This window comes from Gadus chalcogrammus, chromosome 3 (genome assembly GCF_026213295.1).
Source record: "Gadus chalcogrammus isolate NIFS_2021 chromosome 3, NIFS_Gcha_1.0, whole genome shotgun sequence".
Taxonomy (NCBI): domain Eukaryota; kingdom Metazoa; phylum Chordata; class Actinopteri; order Gadiformes; family Gadidae; genus Gadus; species Gadus chalcogrammus.
The window spans coordinates 24,354,541-24,379,768 of NC_079414.1; the positions used below are offsets into that span (position 1 = coordinate 24,354,541).

Sequence of the window (25,228 nt, forward strand, 5' to 3'; positions counted from 1 at the left end):
AATGTCCACACCGCGGCAACCCTAGTGAAAACCAGGACTTCCAATACAATTATATGAAACAAACATACATTTTCTAAAAATAGTAATGATTTATGTGACCGTTTAATGTTCATAACATCTGGTGCAACATAGCAGCGAGAACGTATTCTCAGCAGGGGGTGCTGGGAAAAAAAAACCTCAGCCTGCACTAGACTCGCAACTCGTTACATTGATAAAAAAAGATGTATAGCAGCGCAGCTCAATTACACCAGTGCATGCGCGCACAGTTGAAAATCGATCGTTCACATCCAGCTGCTCACAGAACAAGTTTAGCGCACCACCGCTACCCTCACACTTTTTCATATAACCTTTTTTCAGCACTAGGACATATGAGCATTAAATAAATGCTGCGTCTCAAAATGCCTTGGACAGCAGCGAGGATGACTCGCTTTGCCACGGGCCGAAACAGTTCGGAGCGACCACAGCCAGAGCGAACACAGCGGGGCAGAGGAGTGTCAGGAATAGTCTTTGGTGTACACATCAGTATGGCCTATTTGCACTACTGTTTAGTGGCAATGCAGCGTTTTATTCGATGCCTTTTTATTTTCGTATATTATTTCAATGAATACAATTTATTTATTCATAAAAACCGGATCTGGTCTTCAAATCTTTTTTCCAAATATAGGTCGTCTTACAATGGGGTTTGTGTTTATATTCGGACAAATACGGTACAGCGGGCGCTCACATGACGTTAAAGGCACCCAGTGCAACTTTCGAGGCTTAAAAATAAACATTCAATTTCTAGTCTTTTTTACACGTAGTAAGTTTCAATAACTCCATACCATTACATACCGACATTCAAGCAGCAAAGATGAGACGTCGTTGTGTGGTGAGAACTGATAGAAAATCGATAACAACAACAATGCCGCCATTTTCTTTATTTTTTGTAACCTACAATAAATAAAGCAGGCTTCCAGTCAATGGAAAAATGGCTTCTCCCCACCGGCGATTGTTGTTGTTTACGATTTTCTATCAGTTCCCACCACACAGCGACGTCTCATCTTTGCTCCTTGAATGTCGATATGTAATGGTATGGAGTTATTGAAACTCACTACGTGTAAAAAAGACTAGAAATTGAATGTTTATTTTTCATTGAATGTTTACATAAAGTTGCACTGGGTGCCTTTAAGCATTTCCTGGTGCATAATGTGACGCTTCAGAACCTAAAATCCCGTTTCTCCCCGTTGACACGACAACACATAACCGGCGTTTTCAGAAATCTCCACTTTGGCCGGAGTTTTTAGAAATGATCGTTTTCTGTGATAAGACAGGGCCTCGGACAGGGGGTGTTGCAGCACCCCCAGCACCCCTACTTCCCGCGGTACTGGGTGCAACTTACAGCTGAATGTAGTGCCATGTTGTTAAACGAAAACCTACGCTAGCCTGGCTCGCTCTCGCGCATCTCTGTTCGCGCTCGTGCATGATTGCGCGTCCAGGTACTTGGAATGGGTGGAGTCAGAGTCAGCGTTGAAGGAGAGGGGGTAGGACCATTTGAGTTGTGTATTTTCAAAATCTGCTGGCGTTTCGCAAATCACCTACCCAACCTTTAAAAGACAACACAAGACTAACCAGAACAAGCGGCTATAAACAACCACAGCCGCTTCTGTTCAGGTGAGCCCTGGGGGGTAGGACCACGAACCTCGCTGAACATACCAAGGCTTTCTTGGGAAAACCTGGCTCGACAGAGACGCAACTCGCAATCAGAGTTAAATGGTACCACGACGCTCACTTTAGATTCAATTAGTTGAACCAGGTTTTCCGCTTTATGTTCAATGCGCGGTCACATAAAAGGGGCGTTTATCGCGTCATTTGACTGATTTGATTGGCTGACGGATGCCTCTGCAAAGACTACTCCCCCATCAGTCAGCAACGCCTTCCCACCTCCGTTGACTGAAGGAGGTAGTGGGCACGGGGCGTTACTGTGTGTTCACACCAAACGCGAAATTTTTCGCCCGTTCGCGTTGTCGCCGAAGTTTTGTCGCGCCACACATCAAAATCTGTCGCTGTGCAAGTTTTGTCGAATTTGTCGCGCCACAACAAGATATCCACCATTGCATGTCTTTACCTTTTGTGGAAGAGGGAGAGACGTCGTAGGACCGTTGGAAACCGTTAGAACACACAAGACCGGAAACATAGCCCACTGCACCGTCCGTCAAAGGACGTCGGAAGGCGTGGCTGTCACACTACCGCCAAGAGTAGTGTCACAGTGCTTAAATGTGCATACGGGATCTGATTGGATGACGGATCCGTCGCTGCCGAAAAAGTTGAAAATTTCTCAACTTTTTGACGGCGTCAACGGAACCAACGGATGCACAATGCATTGCGTGTCCGTCCCCATTCAAAATCAATGGGGATCAGTCAACGGACGGATGCAGTGGGCACGAGGTACCTCGTTCGTGCCCACTGCCTCCATCAGAAATTACAATGTAAACTAGCATGTCTTCCATCACTCTCATTGCTACAACTAAACACGTAATTTACTCAAATGCCATCTATTCTATTTATATTCTATTTCATGGATGATATCGATCTGACTGGGGCCAGCAGCATATTCTTTATTTAAAGATTTATTTCGCAATATTCATGCAGAAACACTGAGAGTTAGACATGAAGGTATGAGAGAAAGGGAGACATAAGGTAGCAAATGGCTGGTGTGAGCATGGTGAAAAGTGGTGATGAAGCTGCACGGCAGAACAGGGCTGAGAGGACAGCGCTCTCCTCTCCACCCGGAGAGGACACATCCCTGCCAGTTCTATAAAGGTTTATTCACTGAAGAACCCATTATTATTAGTAGGGCCTTATGGTGACTTTTACCCGTTTTCTAAATGCGGAAATAGTTCGTTTTTCCTACGGTTCTAACGCGCTTTTAATGTGCCGTCCATATGGGCAGGTGGGGCGACGAACTCCCTGCAAAAGCATGCTCCCAAAAAAAAAAGTTCCTCAGTAAATCATTGCTCCAAGTTTATTTTTGTTAATGTGATTGTCACATTAACTATCTATAGTTTCTGTAGGCTTTCCGACTATTTTTGGTCTGTTGATAACAAATTGATGGTGGCGATTCTAGTTGAGTTTAACGTGTCATGCAATGTGGGGCGGCGGAGCTCAACGACCGCGTCCCTCCGTATGTTTCTCGCATAACCCTGCAGGCTGCCATAAGAATTGCAATCAGCGCTATAATGCCGCTTTTCCACTGCATGGTACCAGCTCGACACGACTCGACTCAGCTCGCATTTTTTGCGTTTCCACCGCGAAAACATGGTATCTGGTACCTGAAGTGGCTGCTTTTTCTAGTACCGCCTCGCTCTAGGTTCCAAGCGAGCTGAGCCGATGCTTAAAGGTGACGTCGGCAGACGGCCGGCCACTGATTGGCCAGAGAGTGTGACGAAGTCACGAGAACGACATGGCAACCACGCTGGTAACAGCCATAGCAGCGCCGCAGCCAACATATTCCACTTCTTCAACTTCTTCAACATGCCAGCTAATAATACGAACACGAATACCATCGCATCGATGTCCTCCATTGTTGTTATGTGGGTTCTGTCCATGTGTGGGTTGCGTAGGTGTTGTTTGCGTCGCGTACAAAAATACGTCACGGCCCTTTCGCGCAGCCCACCCCGCCCGCGAGTTTATTTTTTGCAGGGTGGTAGCGGGAAGCTCGTGAATATTCATGAGGGAACTCATCCCTCATTGGCTGGGACTTGGCTCGCTGGGACTTTGTCAGAGGGCTTGTGAAAACACAGGGCTCGTGAAAATCACGAACGCGAATAAATGAAACGTTGTTATAAATCAACACAAATCATTGTATCAATGTTATATTGACATAACACATGTTATACAATAGTTGTTTTTAGCATTACGAGCTAACGTTTGTTTTGGCACTTACAGAAAGGTAGCTATAGAGTTGCCGTGTAGTAGGTGGATTGATAGGTGAAAATCAATATTAAAATTCATGTAGCCCTACGCGAAAATATTCTATGGATAGGTCTACAGATTTTATGGCCCTTCTTTCTATAATGTAATTGGTTGTGGGGTGTGGCAGAACCACTATGAACGAATATCAGAAATCATACGGTTTATTCTTATCCATCTACACCTAACCTCCAGCAGCTCCATCTCCTCAAAGTTGACATGGGTCTGGCAAATGTTGCAAGCTTTAATAAATCCTGCCATTATGCTCACCACTTCTAGAAACAGAACAGAATGGAATCTTAATGGAAATATCAAGACATGGATGGACAAACAATTAGAAAAAAAAACACAGGGGCTTTTAGACGAGTGAGCTAACGTTTGTACTTAGAGAAAGGTAGCTATTGAGTTGCCGTGTAGTAGGTGGGTATGGTATCATGTGTCACATTATTGCTAAAATGATTCGTGTTGATTTATAACAACGTTTAATTCATTTGCCGATGCGCTATACATAACGTTATAAAATATAATAAATACAAAAAGGATTTACTACAGTAGCCCCTGCGACACATAACAGTTTCACAGGGGCTTTTAGACGAGTGAGCTAACGTTTGTGCTTACAGAAAGGTAGCTATAGAGTTGTATAATAAACACAAAAAGGATTTACTGCAGTAGCCCTTGCGACACATAACAGTTTCACAGGGGATTTTAGACGAGTGAGCTAACGTTTGTGCTTACAGAAAGGTAGCTATAGAGTTGCCGTGTAGTAGGTGGGTATCATGCGTCACCTTATTCGTGTTGATTTATAACAACGTTTAATTAATTTGCGTTCGTGATTTTCACACAAGCCCTCTGACAAAGTCCCAGCGAGCCAAGTCCCAGCATACAAGTCCCAGCCAATCAGGGATGAGCTTCCCGCTACCACCCTGCAAAAAAAAAATTCGCACCCCGCCCACGTCCAGGAGGTACTATTTGCGGTGGAAAAGGACCCGTGCTGCTACCGTGTCGAGTCGTGTCGTGTCGAGTCGAGCTACATGTGCGGTGGAAAAGCGGCATAAGACGCCCATATGGTCGTAAAGCAGTCTGCCCCATGGTCATATTCTAGGACTGTTGTTGTTTAAAATCGAATTACTCCGCCTGTATCTTTCGGCATTGAAGACTAATTATTTATTTATTTCAGCAGGTATTCAAATTGCATACCTGATTTCATACCTGATTTAAACAGCTGTTATTGAGAAATATCTGATTTCAAAAGAGTTGTTATTGAGAGATTTGCACACATCGTCGGGCCAAGTTCCAAATCGAAGGTCTGCTTGATTGATGACTTGTATTTCCACTTTTCATGTAGGCCTATTTGCAATGCACTCGCTAAGCCTGTTAAAATAAAATATGGAAGAAATAACTTCCCTATAAGGGGCATCATATGACGATTGTGGCGGATGGCACTTCAGCGTGCAGTAACATTAGGCTTAGGCTATTAGTTTATTTTTAAACTAATTAGTCACAATTAGTTTAGTTAACATGTTTTAATGTAGCTCAAAATATATATGTAAAAAATATATATATATTGTGGGTGTGGTCATACGCCAGTAGTTTCTGCCCCACCGAAATGAAGGGGCACGCTATTGTGCTTGAATAATAGCCAACATTTACGCAATTATTACACTGTGGTGACCCACAATTACTGTGTGAGACATTCACATTCAAGGGACTGTACCTTTAAGATAAACAGTTCCGGTTTACGTCAGTTTCGATTTGAACTCATGTGCGAGTATGACTTGTTTGTTTTGAAGTGGAGAGTAAAGCTGACTCGACCCATCTCCGTCTCTTGTCTCATCATTTACATACTCCACAATTGGTGACCCTTCCGCGTCTTGGAGGGTGGGCCTAAGAACTTTGTCGTGGATATGGGGGGCAGGCCTGAGCGGGTGGCTATAGACCGGCTCAAGCCTGCTCATGTGGATGTTGGCGAACCGCTCCAGCTGGCTCAGCCCCCGCGGCGGGGGCGCCCGCCTGCGGCAGCCTCGACCCCTGGTCCTGCGGCGGCCTCGACACCTGCTCCTGCCTCTTGCCCTTCTCCTGTTAGGCGCAGCCGTTCTGGCCGCCTGGTCCGCCCCCCTAGGCGTTGATTTTTCTAGGGACTGTTTTGTACTAGTGTATTCTGTTTAACGCTAGTGGGTGTCCGATGTTCTCTGTGTGTTACCTGTTCGGTCTGGACCTGTTGGTTTGGGTGAATTCTGGGGGGGCCTGTGTGGTGACCCACAATTACTGTGTGAGACATTCACATTCAAGGGACTGTACCTTTAAGATAAACAGTTCCGGTTTACGTCAGTTTCGATTTGAACTCATGTGCGAGTATGACTTGTTTGTTTTGAAGTGGAGAGTAAAGCTGACTCGACCCATCTCCGTCTCTTGTCTCATCATTTACATACTCCACAACACCATGATACATTCCAACTATAAACGACGTATATTACCAATCATAACGCAGAGTAAGCCTACTATTACACACACAGACACAAACAAACACACACACCGCCGTTATATTGCTGAATACTCAAGTAAAATGAAGAAAATAAATACAAGACCTATTGTGCTGAAGCCGAGCTATGAAAAATACAACTACTCGATGAACGGGGAAAAGTTTACCTAAGGAGCAGAAGTGCAGAGATCATTTCCAACAAACCGATCACAGGATGATGCCGTTGGCTTATTGTCTCCACAGCCATGTGTCGCTTCCTCAATGTGTCAGCTCTATAAAGCGCTACTGGGTGGCGCCTCCCTTTAGTAGCCTACGATAGTCCTTTTTCCATCAAAAAGATAATGCGCTTTAAAATGATGCGCATCAAAAGTTAGTGCGACATATGTGATGGAAAAAGGGTTATATCGCTCTGACGCCGATTTTGTCGCACTAAGTTAATTCGCTCTGCAGAGGTGGTTTTGGGAAAGTTCTAGCGACATAAAAGTAATGGAAAACGGCCGAAGCGATATAGAATGTCGCGCATGCGCATTGACAACGGAAAATCATCTAGCGGGTCAGAAAAATGCGCTTCAACACGGGGCATTGTGACACAATTTTAATTCGCTATAATCATTCCGTCGATGTCGATTCACTTGAAATACTGATGGAAAAAGGACTGTGTGATGCGAGATGTTAAAGGTCCCATGACACGCTATTTTATTTATTTAATTTTAATTTTATTTAATAATTTAATTATCTTTAATATAGGTATTAGTGGGCAACTAACACAGTATTCAAAGAAGTTCCCGAAATTCAGCCGTGGTGCAGAGTTACAGCCACTCCGAGCCAGTCGTACATTGAGCTTCCCCCAAATGCGCTGTTTTGGTGTCTGTAGCTATAATGCAAATAAGGAGGAGCGAGGCGGGTCAAGGAGGAGGGTGGGGGTGTGGCCCTGAGCAGCTTGCAGCCACGGTACCATGCGCTCTGTTTACAGTGGATGTATCGCAATGGCGAGGCGCACACAGCCTTTAGCCGTGTTCTGTAAATATTCTAGAACACACGGGAGTCCTAGAGCTCTATGTCTAAATATTATCATATAGCCTACATAGATATCATATAATATATATTATCACGGCCAAAAGCTGTGTGAGCCGATATTATGAATCTCAAACGACCTTGTTGGGTTCTCCGACGTTCCTGGTTCTTCAACGTCCTCATCAAAGTGAAGTAGACTGAACCGCGACAAGGAGGAGAAAGGGATCATTGCCGGTCTTAGGAACCTCCGCCTCCGGCGGTGGTCCCTCAGCGGGGCTCAAGCGGGAGACATTCGCCGCCAACAATCCCTTTCTCCTCCATGTCGTGGTTCATGTGTTTGAGGGTGTCAAAGCCAAAGTTCCTTCCCCCCAATTCATTCTCAACCTTGGCTGAGATAACCCCCAATACGAGTCTCGTTGTAGAAATACCAGAGACGAGAGTCCGACGAGGAAGTGTACAACACTTGCGTTACAGTCCTGGAGCTCTATATCTAAATAATATCATATAATACATAGAAATCTGTATCATTTAATACACATTATCACGGCCAAAAGCTGTGTGCGCCTCCAGACGATATTATTAATCACAAACGACTTTGTCGGGTTCTGCGACGTCTCTGGTTCTTCCACTTTCACATCAACCTGAAGTCAACTGAACCGGGCGCTGCCTGCTGCCCGCTGCCCGCTGCCGGCTGCCCGCTGCCGGCTGCCCGCTGCCGGGCGATGGTGCCTCGCGGCAACGGCGGCATGTCGCAGTTCATGTACTTCAGCGAGTCAAAGCCAAAGTTCCTTTCCCCAATTCCTTCTCAACCATGGCTGAGATAACCCCCACGACAGTCTCGTTGTGGAAATACAAGACACGTCAAAGAACCGGCAAGAAACACTTGCGTTACAGTGTGTGTACTCACACACATACACACACACACACACACACACACACACACGCACACACACACACACTCACACACACACACACACACACACACACACACACACACACACACACACACACACAAACACACACACACACACACACACACACACGTGGCGCTCGCACGGTCGAGTCTCATTGGCCGGCCAACGTCTCTGGGCGGGCCAGGCAGAGTAGGCTGAGCCTCCGTTTTTTCAAAGGCGAGCAGAACAGCTAGTGCTCGTTTTATACCAAACGCAAGTTTTAGCCACTGGGGGACCATAGGCAGGCTAGGGGAACCCATATTTATGTTAGAAAACCTCATAAATTGAGATTTTCATGTCACGGGACCTTTAAAGGTCCCATGGCATGCTACTTTATGGATGCTTTAATATAGAATTAGTGGGTGTCACTGTCGAGTTATTATTATAATGAGGCTCGTACAACGACGTATTCGGAGTCTGTCTTTATTATCGACTCAGCAGTAGTATACTAAGTGTGCATGCATGGGACTCCAGCTAACCCCGCCCTCGGTATCGACGTCCATCCGGTTACTACAAAGTAAAGGCTTTCCTTACACTATTATTCCATAATACCACAACTCCCTTTCTTTGAGAATAAAGGGTGGACTACCTTTGTCTCTGCAGGTCTTAAGGGGTTTATTCTGCCCTTTTGCTGGAAGACTTGTCCCTGATCTGTCCCTGTTTCAAGCATAAAAAATACAAATAAAATAACTTACACCTTACCATACTGTGAACTTTTACTTTAGCAGGCTGTGTTCTCAAAACTTAAACTCTCAGGTTTCAGGTAAATGTAAACAGTAGAGCAGAACAATTTAACACTCACATTTCAATCTCTTTCTTTCTTTTACTGTAGAAAACAAATCAATAACGCTCGCTCTCTTTCGCGCTCTCTCTCTCTCTCTCATTCTCATTCTCACTCTCTCTCACAAACACACAAACACAAACACACACACCCACACCCACACACTCACACTCACACACACACACACACACACACACACACACAGGCCTCCTAAAAAATGTTCCTTACAACACTACTTAAAAGACAACACAAGACTACCCAGAACAAGCGGCTATAAACAACCACAGCCGCTTCTGTTCAGGTGAGCCTGGGGGGTATACCACGAACCTCGCTGAACATACCCAGGCTTTCTTTGGAAAACCTGGCTCGACAGAGACGCAACTCGCAATCAGAGTTAAATGGTACCACGACGCTCACTTTAGATTCAATTAGTTGAACCAGGTTTTCCGCTTTATGTTCAATGCGCGGTCACATAAAAGGGGCGTTTATCGCGTCATTTGACTCACCCTTACTGTGTGTTCACACCAAACGCGAAATTTTTCGCCCGTTCGCGTTGTCGCCGAAGTTTTGTCGCGCCACACATCAAAATCTGTCGCTGTGCAAGTTTTGTCGAATTTGTCGCGCCACAACAAGATATCCACCATTGCATGTCTTTACCTTTTGTGGAAGAGGGAGAGACGTCGGAGGACCGTTGGAAACCGTTGGAACACACAAGACCGGAAACATAGCCCACTGCACCGTCCGTCAAAGGACGTCGGAAGGCGTGGCTGTCACACTACCCCAAAGAGTAGTGTCACAGTGCTTAAATTTGCATACGGGATCTGATTGGATGACGGATCCGTCGCTGCCGAAAAAGTTGAACATTTCTCAACTTTTTGACGGCGTCAACGGAACCAACGGATGCACAATGCATTGCGTGTCCGTCCCCATTCAAAATCAATGGGGATCAGTCAACGGACGGATGCAGTGGGCACGAGGTACCTCGTTCGTGCCCTGCCCACTGCCTCCATCAGAAATTACAATGTAAACTAGCATGTCTTCCATCACTCTCATTGCTACAACTAAACACGTAATTTACTCAAATGCCATCTATTCTATTTATATTATATTTCATGGATGATATCGATCTGACTGGGGCCAGCAGCATATTCTTTATTTAAAGATTTATTTCGCAATATTCATGCAGAAACACTGAGAGTTAGACATGAAGGTATGAGAGAAAGGGAGACATAAGGTAGCAAATGGCTGGTGTGAGCATGGTGAAAAGTGGTGATGAAGCTGCACGGCAGAACAGGGCTGAGAGGACAGCGCTCTGCTCTCCACCCGGAGAGGACACATCCCTGCCAGTTCTATAAAGGTTTATTCACTGAAGAACCCATTATTATTAGTAGGGCCTTATGGTGACTTTTACCCGTTTTCTAAATGCGGAAATAGTTCGTTTTTCCAACCGTTCTAACACGCTTTTAATGTGCCGTCCATATGGGCAGGTGGGGCGACGAACTCCCTGCAAAAGCATGCTCCCAAAAAAAAAAGTTCCTCAGTAAATCATTGCTCCAAGTTTATTTTTGATAATGTGATTGTCACATTAACTATCTATAGTTTCTGTAGGCTTTCCGACTATTTTTGGTCTGTTGATATCAAATTGATGGTGGCAATTCTAGTTGAGTTTAGCGTGTCATGCAATGTGGGGCGACGGAGCTCAACGACCCCGTCCCTCCGTATGTTTCTCGCATAACGCCCCGTGCCCACTACCTCCGTCAGTTGTCCGTTGCCCATTGACTTTGAATGGGGACGGTCGCGCAATGCATTGTGGATCCGTCAGTTGACTTGGAGCGTTCGCCACCGTCAAAAAGTTGAAAAATTTTCAACTTTTTCGGCAGCGACGGATCCGTCATCCAATCAGATCGCGTATGCAAATTTAAGCACTGTGACGCGACTCGGGCTCTGACGATACTGGAAAGTGGGAAAGCGGGTAATCTTGCCTCGCAACAAGCAGGAAGAAGCGGGAAGAACCCGGCGAACCGATTTGATTGGCTGACGGATGCATCTGCAAAGACTACTCCCCCATCCGTCAGCCACGCCTTCTGACGTCCGTTGACTGACGGTGCAGTGGGCACGAGGCGTAACCCTGCAGGCTGCAATAAGAATTGCAATCAGCGACGCCCATATGGTCGTAAAGTAGTCTGCCCCATGGTCATATTCTAGGACTGTTGTTGTTTAAAATCGAATTACTCTGCCTGTATCTTTCGGCATTGAAGACTATTTATTTATTTATTTCAGCAGGTATTCAAATTGCATACCTGATTTCATACCTGATTTAAACAGCTGTTATTGAGAAATATCTGATTTCAAAAGAGTTGTTATTGATTTGCACAGATTTGCACACATCGTCTGGCCAAGTTCCAAATCGAAGGTCTGCTTGATTGATGACTTGTATTTCCACTTTTCATGTATTTGCAATGCACTCGCTAAGCCTGTTGTTAAAATAAAATATGAAAGAAATAACTTCCCTATAAGGGGCATCATATGACGATTGTGGCGGATGGCACTTCAGCGTGCAGTAACATTAGGCTATTAGTTTATTTTTAAACTAATTAGTCACGATTAGTTTAGTTAACATGTTTTAATGTAGCTCAAAATATATATGTAAAAAATATATATATATTGTGGGTGTGGTCATACGCCAGTAGTTTCTGCCCCACCGAAATGAAGGGGCACCGCACGCTATTTTGCTTGAATAATAGCCAACATTTACGCAATTATTACACCATGATACATTCCAACTATAAACGATGTATATTACCAATCATAACGCAGAGTAAGCCTACTATTACACACACAGACACAAACAAACACACACACCGCCGTTATATTGCTGAATACTCAAGTAAAATGAAGAAAATAAATACAAGACCTATTGTGCTGAAGCCGAGCTATGAAAAATACAACTACTCGATGAACGGGGAAAAGTTTACCTAGAAGGAGCAGAAGTGCAGAGATCATTTCCATCAAACCGAATAAAGGATGATGCCGTTGGCTCTTGTCTCCACAGCCATGTGTTGCTTCCTTTTTGTAACAGTCAGCTCTATAAAGCGCCACTGGGTGGCGCCTCCCTTTAGTATGTGATGCGAGATGTTAAAGGTCCCATGGCATGCTACTTTATGGATGCTTTAATATAGAATTAGTGGGTGTCACTGTCGAGTTATTATTATAATGAGGCTCGTACAACGACGTAATCGGAGTTTGTCTTTATTATCGACTCAGCAGTAGTATACTAGTGTGCATGCACGGGACTCCAGCTAACCCCAAAAAAAAAAGTTCCTCAGTAAATCATTGCTCCAAGTTTATTTTTGATAATGTGATTGTCACATTAACTATCTATAGTTTCTGTAGGCTTTCCGACTATTTTTGGTCTGTTGATATCAAATTGATGGTGGCGATTCTGGTTGAGTTTAACGTGTCATGCAATGTGGGGCGACGGAGCTCAACGACCGCGTCCCTCCGTATGTTTCTCGCATAACCCTGCAGGCTGCAATAAGAATTGCAATCAGCGACGCCCATATGGTCGTAAAGTAGTCTGCCCCATGGTCATATTCTAGGACTGTTGTTGTTTAAAATCGAATTACTCTGCCTGTATCTTTCGGCATTGAAGACTATTTATTTATTTATTTCAGCAGGTATTCAAATTGCATACCTGATTTCATACCTGATTTAAACAGCTGTTATTGAGAAATATCTGATTTCAAAAGAGTTGTTATTGATTTGCACAGATTTGCACACATCGTCTGGCCAAGTTCCAAATCGAAGGTCTGCTTGATTGATGACTTGTATTTCCACTTTTCATGTATTTGCAATGCACTCGCTAAGCCTGTTGTTAAAATAAAATATGAAAGAAATAACTTCCCTATAAGGGGCATCATATGACGATTGTGGCGGATGGCACTTCAGCGTGCAGTAACATTAGGCTATTAGTTTATTTTTAAACTAATTAGTCACGATTAGTTTAGTTAACATGTTTTAATGTAGCTCAAAATATATATGTAAAAAATATATATATATTGTGGGTGTGGTCATACGCCAGTAGTTTCTGCCCCACCGAAATGAAGGGGCACCGCACGCTATTTTGCTTGAATAATAGCCAACATTTACGCAATTATTACACCATGATACATTCCAACTATAAACGATGTATATTACCAATCATAACGCAGAGTAAGCCTACTATTACACACACAGACACAAACAAACACACACACCGCCGTTATATTGCTGAATACTCAAGTAAAATGAAGAAAATAAATACAAGACCTATTGTGCTGAAGCCGAGCTATGAAAAATACAACTACTCGATGAACGGGGAAAAGTTTACCTAGAAGGAGCAGAAGTGCAGAGATCATTTCCATCAAACCGAATAAAGGATGATGCCGTTGGCTCTTGTCTCCACAGCCATGTGTTGCTTCCTTTTTGTAACAGTCAGCTCTATAAAGCGCCACTGGGTGGCGCCTCCCTTTAGTATGTGATGCGAGATGTTAAAGGTCCCATGGCATGCTACTTTATGGATGCTTTAATATAGAATTAGTGGGTGTCACTGTCGAGTTATTATTATAATGAGGCTCGTACAACGACGTAATCGGAGTTTGTCTTTATTATCGACTCAGCAGTAGTATACTAGTGTGCATGCACGGGACTCCAGCTAACCCCAAAAAAAAAGTTCCTCAGTAAATCATTGCTCCAAGTTTATTTTTGATAATGTGATTGTCACATTAACTATCTATAGTTTCTGTAGGCTTTCCGACTATTTTTGGTCTGTTGATATCAAATTGATGGTGGCGATTCTAGTTGAGTTTAACGTGTCATGCAATGTGGGGCGACGGAGCTCAACGACCGCGTCCCTCCGTATGTTTCTCGCATAACCCTGCAGGCTGCAATAAGAATTGCAATCAGCGCTATAAGACACCCATATGGTCGTAAAGTAGTCTGCCCCATGGTCATATTCTAGGACTGTTGTTGTTTAAAATCGAATTACTCCGCCTGTATCTTTCGGCATTGAAGACTATTTATTCATTTATTTATTTCAGCAGGTATTCAAATTGCATACCTGATTTCATACCTGATTTAAACAGCTGTTATTGAGAAATATCTGATTTCAAAAGAGTTGTTATTGAGAGATTTGCACACATCGTCGGCCCAAGTTCCAAATCGAAGGTCTGCTTGATTGATGACTTGTATTTCCACTTTTCATGTATTTGCAATGCACTCGCTAAGCCTGTTGTTAAAATAAAATATGGAAGAAATAACTTCCCTATAAGGGGCATCATATGACGATTGTGGCGGATGGCACTTCAGCGTGCAGTAACATTAGGCTATTAGTTTATTTTTAAACTAATTAGTCACAATTTGTTTAGTTAACATGTTTTAATGTAGCTCAAAATATATATGCAAAAATATATATATATTGTGGGTGTGGTCATACGCCAGTAGTTTCTGCCCCACCGAAATGAAGGGGCACGCTATTGTGCTTGAATAATAGCCAACATTTACGCAATTATTACACCATGATACATTCCAACTATAAACGACGTATATTACCAATCATAACGCAGAGTAAGCCTACTATTACACACACAGACACAAACAAACACACACACCGCCGTTATATTGCTGAATACTCAAGTAAAATGAAAAAAATAAATACAAGACCTATTGTGCTGAAGCCGAGCTACTACTCGATGAACGGGGAAAAGTTTACCTAGAAGGAGCAGAAGTGCAGAGATCATTTCCATCAAACCGATCAAAGGATGATGCCGTTGGCTCTTGTCTCCACAGCCATGTGTTGCTCCCTTATTGTAACAGTCAGCTCTATAAAGCGCCACTGGGTGGCGCCTCCCTTTAGTATGTGATGCGAGATGTTAAAGGTCCCATGGCATGCTACTTTATGGATGCTTTAATATAGAATTAGTGGGTGTCACTGTCGAGTTATTATTATAATGAGGCTCGTACAACGACGTAATCGGAGTCTGTCTTTATTATAGACTCAGCAGTAGTATACTAATGCCGCTTTTCCACTGCATGGTACCAGTTCGACACGACTCGACTCGACTCGACTCAGCTCGCCTTTTTTGCGTTTCCACCGCGATCTAGTACCTCAAGTGGCTGCTTTTTCTAGTACCGCCTCGCTCTAGGTTCCAAGCGGCTGAGCCGATGCTAAAAGGTGACGTCGGCAGACGGCCGGCCACTGATTGGCCAGAGAGTGTGACGAAGTCACGAGAGCGACATGGCAACCATGCTGGTAACGATAGAACAGCCATAGTAGCGCCGCAGCCAACATATTCCACTTCTTCAACATGCCAGCTAATAATACGAACACGAATACCATCGCATCGATGTTCTCCATTGTTGTTATGTGGGTTCTGTCCATGTGTGGGTTACGTAGGTGTTGTTTGCGTCGCGTACAAAAATACGTCACGGCCCTTTCGCGCAGACGACCCCGCCCACGTCCCGGAGGTACTATTTGCGGTGGAAAAGCACCCGCGCTGCTACCGTGTCGAGTCGTGTCGAGTCGTGTCGTGTCGAGTCGAGCTACATGTGCGGTGGAAAAGCGGCATAAGTGTGCATGCACGGGACTCCAGCTAACCCCGCCCTCGGTATCGACGTCCATCCGGTTACTACAAAGTAAAGGCTTTCCTTACACTATTATTCCATAATACCACATCTCCCTTTCTTTGAGAATAAAGGGTGGACTACCTTTGTCTCTGCAGGTCTTAAGGGGTTTATTCTGCCCTTTTGCTGGAAGACCTGTCCCTGATCTGTCCCTGTTTCAAGCATAAAAAATACAAATAAAATAACTTACACCTTACCATACTGTGAACTATTACTTTAGCAGGCTGTGTTCTCAAAACTTAAACTCTCAGGTTTCAGGTAAATGTAAACAGTAGAGCAGAACAATTTAACAATCACATTTCACTCTCTTTCTCTTTCTTTCTTTTACTGTAGAAAACAAATCAATGACGCTCGCTCTCTTTCGTGCTCTCTCTCTCTCTCTCATTCTCACTCTCTCTCACAAACACACAAACACAAACACACACACACACACACACAGTCCTCCTAAACAATGTTCCTTACAAAACTACTTGTTTTGTAGTGTAGTGGTGTTTTATTTATTCATAATTTGCGAGATAATAGAGACTAACCTAGCCCCACAGTCTAGCCCCACATTTACTTTTCTAGAAGCTGCACGGTTGGCCTGAATGAATCATTACTCACTGCCACTCTTCATCGTGGTTTGGGTAACCGATCAGATCCATAAGACATTTCTCAAGTAACAAACTAGAAATTAACCCTGAAAGTATGATGTTAAGAGTTATTTAGCATAACAGATGCAGCTCTGGTGTTTGGTGTTTATGATCCAGACATATACTACAAAGATATTTTAAATGTCAGAATTTCCGTTATCGTGAGCATTATAAGCCTCATATTGTTTAAATAATAGCACATGAGAACAACATACTTTGAGATAGAGACACAGGTGTGAGGTGACGATTTTTCTCCTTGACGGAAGTCAACTCACCATAGCTTTCTCACACACACCCACACAGAGCCAGACACAGAGCCAGACACACACACACACACACACACACAGAGCCAGACACAGACACACACACACAGAGTCAGACACAGAGCCACACACACACACACACACACACACACACACACACACACACACACACACACACACACACACACACACACACACACAGAGTGACTATGTAGTTCCTTTAATGGCCTGTTTAACTGGTCGGACTTAAAAATAGAAATAAAAGAAGCTCCATTTCATTCTCAGAATTGAAGGCGGATATGGTTATTTTTACAGTTAAGAACTCAGCGACTTTTTGATCACTATGTGGTTGAAAGGTCTCATTTGTTTTAGGTTATTAAAAAAATAATTAAAAGGGGTGGTGAACCCAAATTTTTTTTTACATAGTCGTCTATGCCATTCTCACACTGATAATAAGCCTCATTTAGAGAATTGGTCTAGAATCCTATGTTACTGCGGCTTTCGAGAAAGATGTTTCAGTAGACAGCTGTCACTCGCTGTCACTTTGGGTCCATGTCATTTCTCCGACCTCTCGGAACAACGTATGCGGACTCCTCCGGCGGCGGCGGAGCAGCTTCTCCGGGGGTCCGCATACGGCAACAATCCCTTTCTCTTTCTTCTCCATGGAGGATTCCGGCATGCAGCCAATTGCGTACCGAGTCAGTTGAACTAGGCCCGTTGATCACGCTTCTTGTGATGAGGAAAATGGCAGCAGCTTCCCCAGACCAAGCTCAATCTCTGGCAATAGCCAGACTACTGAACGCACTGTGGGCACAGGTTAAACAAGCCATCTGCACACACACTCAGGAGTGTTCTCCTACATACATATTCGCTTTACTTGTTTGGTGATTCAAGGCAAGGCAAGGCAACTTTATTTATATAGCACTTTTCATACACAAGGCAGACTCAAAGTGCTTCACATATAAACATTGTCATACAATAAAATTAAATAATAGAAAAGAAAACATATGCAAATAATTAGTAAGATAGATAAAGAAAATAAAGGCAAAGTTAATGCAATGTGTTTAAGATCAGATCAACATTCTCTCTGGTACTCCAACCTGACCTAAAGGAACTTGGTCCTTTCTCTGGGTCTTTCTCTGGGATTCCAACCCAGATTCTGGGACTCCAACCCAGATTCTAGGACTCTAACCCAGATCTATCCTTTCTCAGATCATGTAAAAATAGAAAATAAAGGTAAAGCTAAAAAGGCCTTTTTTAAAGTGCAATGTATTTAAGATTAGCAGAAAGCTAAAGCAAACATTAAAATCTTCAGTCTTGTTTTAAAAGTGGTCAGAGTTGGGGCAAGTCTTAAATCCTCAGGGTTAGCAACATTCCAGCTATTTGTTGCATAACTAAATCTTCTTTCCTATGTTTTCTGTTTACTCTTGGGATAATTAACAGAATGGTCTCAGAAGATCTTATTGGTCTAGAAGGCTTATGTAGTGGAATCATATCAGTTAAATATTTTGGCCCTAAAACATGTAGGGATTTATATGTTAGCAACATGATTTTAAAATCAATTCTCTGACCAACAGGAAGCCAATGTTCAAATTTACCCTACTCTAGGGTGACTCACTGAACTTGCAGGGAGATTCACTGTCATTGTAGGGTGATTCATTATATGGGTCCATATGGGCTGAAGCACATTGATCACTTGGGTCCAAAAGACCCAAATGCTATATTGCTAAATTTGTGCTGTTGTTATATTCGTGCCGGGGGGCGCACACTAAATGGAAACATAGTCATCCTGCCAAATGTTTTTGGTAACAAATGTTTTACTGACACCAGGAGAGGCGGCTACGATGGTTTTTTCCCAGAGCGTTTATTCCTTCAGTTCTCTTTGGCTTGCATCTCGTTGTATCTGACGTGCGTGTTGCAGCGGCCGTATTCAAGCTCCTCCTATAGGGAATAGAAACACACACACACACACACACACACACACACACACACACACACACACACACACACACACACACACACACACACACACACACACACACACACACACAGGCTTATGGTTGGAGGGCTGGTGTAATAATGACGGGCTGTAGTGATATTGACTAGACTGTACAACATATGCACCCACAGAGCACCTACCTGCTGTGTAACGCCACCCTTCTGTTGGATTGAAGCTACAAACAGAAGAAGGCCAAAGTTAATGAATAAAACAGCACCACTATAAGTCATGCAGTAGAAGGGTCTGCTGTACAGAGAGGATTTCCACATTCATTTATCTTCCTGATGCCTACACCGCCATGGGAAGCATGTGGACACTCAATCTATTGAATATCCATAAGGGGAAGCTCAGACACCATGGCTGTTTCTACCATGAGGGACTGCTGCTTCATGTGTGCGTTGGGGGAAAAACTCAGCCAGTGTGAAAAGATTGCGGACAATCAACGTCATTTTTCCAAATCAAACCACTGGGGACAGAAACGTTTCTGCCACCTTTACAGGCACAGAGAGTGGGAGTTGCCGATGAATTTATCTACAAATTGAGATTCAATACATCTTCATCTTTTTAATGCTTATTTTGATTACTTACATATCGATAGAGATCTAGAGATCTAGATATAGAGATATATTGACAGAGAGTGATAGAAGTAAAGAGTGATAGATAGATAATAAATAATATTATATAAATTGATAAAATAAAATAAACAATATTCACTCTATAAAGTACACACACCACAACTGTAGAAGGAGTAAGGAAGAAAAATACGACGGAAGAAACTAAACAGACAGAAATCCTAATAACAATGAGTGTGGCTTGTAATGCCAGACTAATGCATTATTGATAAATGATTGTTATGAGGTAGCTGGTGCAACCTGCAGCACAGCAGGGAGAACGATAACAGGAGACCGCCCCCGTACCGAGGACAGCTGGTTCCCTCGGCTGCGGCTAACCCTGGGGACAAGCTGCTATTCAACTTCGGATTCATCTCTCACAGGAAAACATCTAGCCTCAATGATATGTTAAGCCTCGAGACCATTGTCATTATCCAACAAAAACAATTGTAAGAAAAAATGCCTTGCCTTGGAGATGTCTTTCAACATAGAATATGATGACAGATAAGAATAGGATGAATGTAACACCACAGACGATCGGAATCACAATCCGGAACAGCCATATGGGTTCCTCTTCATCACCTGTACAGAAGAGTAACAACACTCACGTCACCAAAAGCTCCACAACATGAGCAGTGTCTTTGAGCTTTCTGTGCAGTCCAAGTGGAGGCAGGGTGTGTGAGGACTTCTTACCAGTGAGTTGTTCTACTGGGCAGGACGTATTAGCGTCGACTGACCGGGTGAGGTTACCAGCAGGGTTGGCAGACACACAGCGGTAGGAGGACCGGAGAGCCAGCCTGTCCACGGTCAGAGGGAGAGAGCGCTGGGTGCTGCTCTGGTTCACCAGGTCCTCTCCTTGATACCAGGAGAGAGTCCCTCCACTCAGTTGGTCCACAGCACACAGCAGGGTGCAGCCCTCGCTGCTCACAGACGTTACGGTGACACCGGGCTCCAGGACGGCGTCTGGGGACAGAAGACCACAAGGTCAGCTTGACCACTCTGAGACATGTCCTTACCTTCCACATATACAATTTGAATTTTCTGGAGACAGTAGAAGAGCAAGGTCATCACAATGAGAGAGTTAATGAGACCTACCATAAACACTCAGCTTGAATGATTCAGATCTCTCTCCTTGATTAACAACATAAATCCCTGAATCGTTGCTCTGCAGTCTTCGTATGGTGATCCGCCCAGTGTCTGGGTCCCAGGACAACCTGTCCAGGAAACATTTACTATCTATTTCCAACCCACTAGGTCTCACTGAAGCGATTACAAGTCTTTCTTTCAGAAGAAATCCACGACCCTGGACAGGCTCAGGTATGGTGACCTCTCCTTCCACAGTGGAGATCAGGTTCTGCTTGACTTCCTGGGCAGCAGATGACGTCATCACTGTAACAGATCAGAAGACATCGTTCAGTCAAACAGCCCTGTAACCGTACTGTAGTACCCTAATGAAATACTCTAGTAACCTACTGTAGTACTGTAGTTAACTTCTGTAATACTGAAGTACCCTACTCTGTAGTATTATAGTACCCTACTGTAGTATTGTTGTACCCTACTATACTATTGTAGTACCATACTATACAATTGAAGTCCCCTACTGTATTATTGTTGCATTATTGTAGCTGGTAAGATGTGGGCATTTCTATGGGCATTCTAGCAATTTAAGGAATGTTATTTCAAGCCTCCCCTGTTAAATGGTGAATTTCTGGGATATCCATTTAGAAACTTCAACTTTTTCTAAAGAGAATGTTTTTCAGAAATCTTTATTTAGCCAAATAAATGATTAGCCTATTCCACCAGCCTCGTACATAGCCTGTAGTGAAGGCGGACTGCACTGATCAGAATCAACCAATGAACAGCATCACCAGGCTCACCAGGGTCCCACGAAGTTTCTGGATATTTAATGGAGGTTTATATTTTAAATAAATGTAAGTCTTTTTTAAGCCCTTTTAAGTCTCATAAAAGGTCCTATATGATGATGAGGTCGATGTTTATTTTTGTGTCATGGCACACAAGTGGCCCATCCCACACAAGATTACAAGACACCAATATAACTACAAGAAGAGTGCAGTACATACACATAACAATACACTATACAATACAGTACATCCAGCACCGGATAAACACACTAAATATAAATGGACATATTCCCCTAGCCCACGGCTTTGTCCAAAAGGTTACAGATGTTTATCACACTTTGCTCAGCCGTCATGTTCAGTTACAGCTGCACAATAGGCTTCAGCAGTTATGGTGGAGGTTAGAAGTGTTTAGACAGGTTGAAGATGGGGCTTGGGGCTTCACACTGTATAAAGTGTCCTCTACACTGCAGTGTCACACACTGTGACTCTATCAGACAATGTAGAGGACAATCTACACAGTGTTCGCTATCCGATAGCTCCCAAAGTTTCTGTTCCAAACCCCCCCCCCCCCCCCCCCTGACAAACTTTGGACTGGGATGTTTCTATGTGTATGTCGATGGCCCATGGTCGACTACACACAGTGGTGGTCTTAACATAGAGGCATAGGCGGCCGCTTGGGGCCCCCATAGTAGGGGGGCTCCCAACCAGGCTCAAAAAACGTTTTTCTTTTTTTTAGTACGCAAAGACGAAGCAAGACAAGCCTAATGCAAAAATAACATTAAGGGGTAGGAAATAAAGTTACCCAAGCGGCTCAAATATAAAATAAAAAGCGAATAGACGCCGTTAAGTATTTGGCAACGCTGCCAAAGATGACATACTTTTTTACGGCTACTTTTGGCTACTTCTAGAATACAGCTTGACCCCTCCTAGACATGACCTTTAGCTTCTAGTATACAGCTTGACCCCTCCTAGACATGACCTTTAGCTTCTAGTATACAGCTTGACCACTCTGAGACATGTCCTTACCTTCCACACATATCACACAATTTGCATTTTCTGGAGACAGTAGAAGAGCAAGGTCATCACAATGAGAGAGTTAATGAGACCTACCATAAACACTCAGCTTGAATGATTCAGATTTTCCTCCTTGATTAACAGAATTTAATCCCTGAATCGTTGCTCCGCAGTCTTCTTATGGTGAACCGCCCAGTGTCTCCGTCCCAGGACACTCTGTCCAGGAAACCTTCATCATCTATTTCCAACACCCTATCTCTCACTAAAGCGATCACAAGTCTATCTTTCACAAGAAATCCACGGCTCAGGTATGGTGACCCCTCCTCCCACAGTGGAGATCAGAGGCCTGTTTCAGGTAGCTGGTTTAACATACTCTGAGTTTAATCCTGCGCTCTGAGTTGGTTGACTCAGAGTTCAGGGTTGAAAAGCAACTCTGGGTTTTCGGTTTCAGAACAGGTGATCAGCGTTGGGTTAATCAACTCTGAGTATGTTCACTCTGGGTTGGGGGCGTGCCTGTTGACTATGAAGAGCCATCATCAATGGATCTCTGATAACATGATCAAACATGGACCAAAAGCGTAGATCCACTTAATTTCCCCCACGGAATTGGAAATTCTAATGAACGTGTATGCCGAGCAGTTACCCATTTTAACAAAAAAAAGCAATACCGCCGCGGCAGCGAGAGCGCGAGAGTAAGCTTGGCAGGAAATAGCTGAACAAGTCAATGCGTGAGTCAAATAAATTAGTAAAATAAAATAAAATAAGAGGAAAGTTTAATATCTTCCACTTATTCAATATGTAAATTGTGTGTGTGTGTGTGTGTGTGTGTGTGTGTGTGTGTGTGTGTGTGTGTGTGTGTGTGTGTGTGTGTGTGTGTGTGTGTGTGTGTGTGTGTGTGTGTGTGTGTGTGTGTGTGTGTGTGTGTGTGTGTGTGTGTGTGTCAATTTACGCAACCCCGAGTTGCCCCACGAGGACTTGGCAGTAAATGAAGTACAAAAATATAGTTTAAACAGGTAAACTAATGTTTCATTGAAATCAGATCAATTGTGCTGTTTTGCCTGCTCTACCTAATTGAACAGCTATGTTCAACATGTATTATATATTTGTATACTATATTTAAGCAGTAAATGTAAGTAGTAGCCTATATTACCCAGGCAGCCACCCCAACACTGCCAATATTTAATAGGATTTAGATATATTAGAAGGCTACACCTAGGCAAAATGCATTATAAATATATATCTGTCTTCAAAATAGCGCTTACTGAATATTAGGGTAACATTTTACTCCATGTTAGCAAATCGAAAAAATGCAGAGGCCCGGCAGACTGGAGGGGGTCCACCACCTGCAGCCCTCACAGAGGCTGAGGAGATGGCCCTCAGCCAACAGAGTATGCGTCCTGTGGCTGAGGGCATCCCTGGGGGGAGCACCTCTGATCCCCCCCACCCCCCAGGATGGAAGTGCCTTTACAGTATAAGGGGTTGGTTATTCAAAATAATTCAATATGTACACGCAACCCAGCGCGTTGCAAATTAGATGGGGCAATATTCTGGCTCAATAATTGCACTGTCTAATCATCTTCTTCCAGTTACTGATAGCGCCCTACTTGAACCAGATGCCCTCACCAACCTCCATGCAATTGTAACAATTCAAAAGATGCAAAAGGATGCTTTGGAGATCCAAATTTTGGAACATAAGTTATAGGTGGGTGAGGTGCAAACTGGGCTACTGTTCCCTGCTCTAAAAACATACCCAATATAAATGACTTTTTTTTTTTGTGCTTTCAGGAAATAAAAAAATCCTAAGTAGATTGTCTTTATTAGAACACGGGCTGTGGTGGGACAAGTTATTTTGTTGAACAGTTTACTCAAAGGGTTTTACTTCAGTGAACAATGCAGACGATTATGCTGAGCATGTGCATGTAGAGAAGAACAGCATCTGGTTAAAAGCAGTACCAGGGTCTTTTCTGCCTTGCATTCTTAAAATGAGTTTCTTGACTTGCAGCAGTTATAGGTCCGTGGTTAGTCAGCTACTCTGATCATGGGAAAGCCACAACGTTGAAGTGACTGTAGTAGGCCTACAGAGCGGGTGGGATGTACGGGGCGGATCATTCTGCACATGCTTTAATTGCGATAAAAAATTAGAAAATAAACTTAAAGCATGCCCCCGGTGCGTTTGACAGTTAACATGGGGGCTGAGAAGGTGGTCTAAATAAATGATAGATTGCGCTGAAAAACGATAGCGCTAGTGAAGAAAATTATCAGGAAAATAAAGTATATCCAACCGGGGTCTTAATAATCGTTCCTCACGGAGATTCCTTCTGAGGATCGCAGCCTCTACGTCCACAGGCTCTCGTAGAAAATGACATGCCATTTCTAACACTTCCTTCTGTCGGAGAGCTGCCTTCAGCCTTATAGACAACACACTCAGAGTAGGTCTAACCACCTCCCGAGCAGGTTAGACCCACGGCGTATGTTGCCGCAGCAACTAAAGGCTGGTTTATGCTCGGTTACGTAAGCGTAAGCGCAAGCGCAAGAGGCCCTTGCGCGCCCTTGCGCCCCCCTTGCGCGACTTCTCACGTCTTGCGTGCGTCGGGCGATTTTTCTAGACTTGCGTCATTTTTTACGTAAGCTTTTACGCGAGCCGCCCAGCCTGCAAGGCTGTGATTGGTTTGCTGGTCTGGTTGCTACTTCCTGTCTGGAGTATCACCCGGCAGGCTCATATACAAAAGCATTAACCTGAAGTGAAGTTAACTTTGCTGCCAACACATTATGTCGTTTTAAAATGTAGAGAGATATGCACATTTATACAACCCCAATGATCAACAACTTCATCACCCCTGTTCCTCTGTCTGTTGCCATCATTCACTGTGTATGGGGAGAACACGATCTGGCACATAAACAAACCAACGACTCCCACAGACAAAGACGTCATTCTCGAGGTCGTCTTCAACGAAAAACTTTCCTCCACATATTACTCCACACCTACTGTTCTGGCGGTAAATTGCTTGGCAA

General features: G+C 43.7%; 2 protein-coding genes and 1 pseudogene across 8 annotated transcripts in view; all 3 read right to left on the bottom strand.

The window, feature by feature from the left end:
* Nucleotides 1-13,853, bottom strand: part of LOC130379824 (SLAM family member 7-like) — a 37,322-nt gene extending 23,469 nt beyond the window's left edge. Inside the window, exon 1 of one of the 2 annotated variants that reach the window (XM_056586882.1) lies at nt 12,151-13,853. In XM_056586882.1, the coding sequence (XP_056442857.1) occupies nt 12,151-12,184 (34 nt within the window). In that variant the 5' untranslated portion in view covers nt 12,185-13,853. Of the gene's footprint in view, nt 1-6,594; nt 7,020-12,150 lie in introns of those variants that run through there. The other variant, XM_056586883.1, reaches the window with a different exon arrangement.
* Nucleotides 13,854-16,439: 2,586 nt separating this feature from the next.
* LOC130380218 (small nucleolar RNA U3) lies at nt 16,440-16,530 on the bottom strand (annotated as a pseudogene).
* A 985-nt stretch (nt 16,531-17,515) lies between these two features.
* Nucleotides 17,516-25,228, bottom strand: part of LOC130379825 (uncharacterized) — a 91,891-nt gene continuing 84,178 nt past the window's right edge. Inside the window, exons 1-6 of one of the 6 annotated variants that reach the window (XM_056586900.1) lie at nt 22,313-22,896; nt 20,436-20,729; nt 20,034-20,303; nt 19,809-19,922; nt 18,870-18,904; nt 17,519-18,671 (exon numbers count right to left, since the gene is read on the bottom strand). In XM_056586900.1, the coding sequence (XP_056442875.1) occupies nt 18,603-18,671; nt 18,870-18,904; nt 19,809-19,922; nt 20,034-20,303; nt 20,436-20,727 (780 nt within the window). In that variant the 5' untranslated portion in view covers nt 20,728-20,729; nt 22,313-22,896 and the 3' untranslated portion in view covers nt 17,519-18,602. Of the gene's footprint in view, nt 18,672-18,869; nt 18,905-19,808; nt 19,923-20,033; nt 20,304-20,435; nt 20,730-22,312; nt 22,897-25,228 lie in introns of those variants that run through there. The other 5 variants (XM_056586899.1, XM_056586894.1, XM_056586898.1 and 2 more) reach the window with 5 other exon arrangements.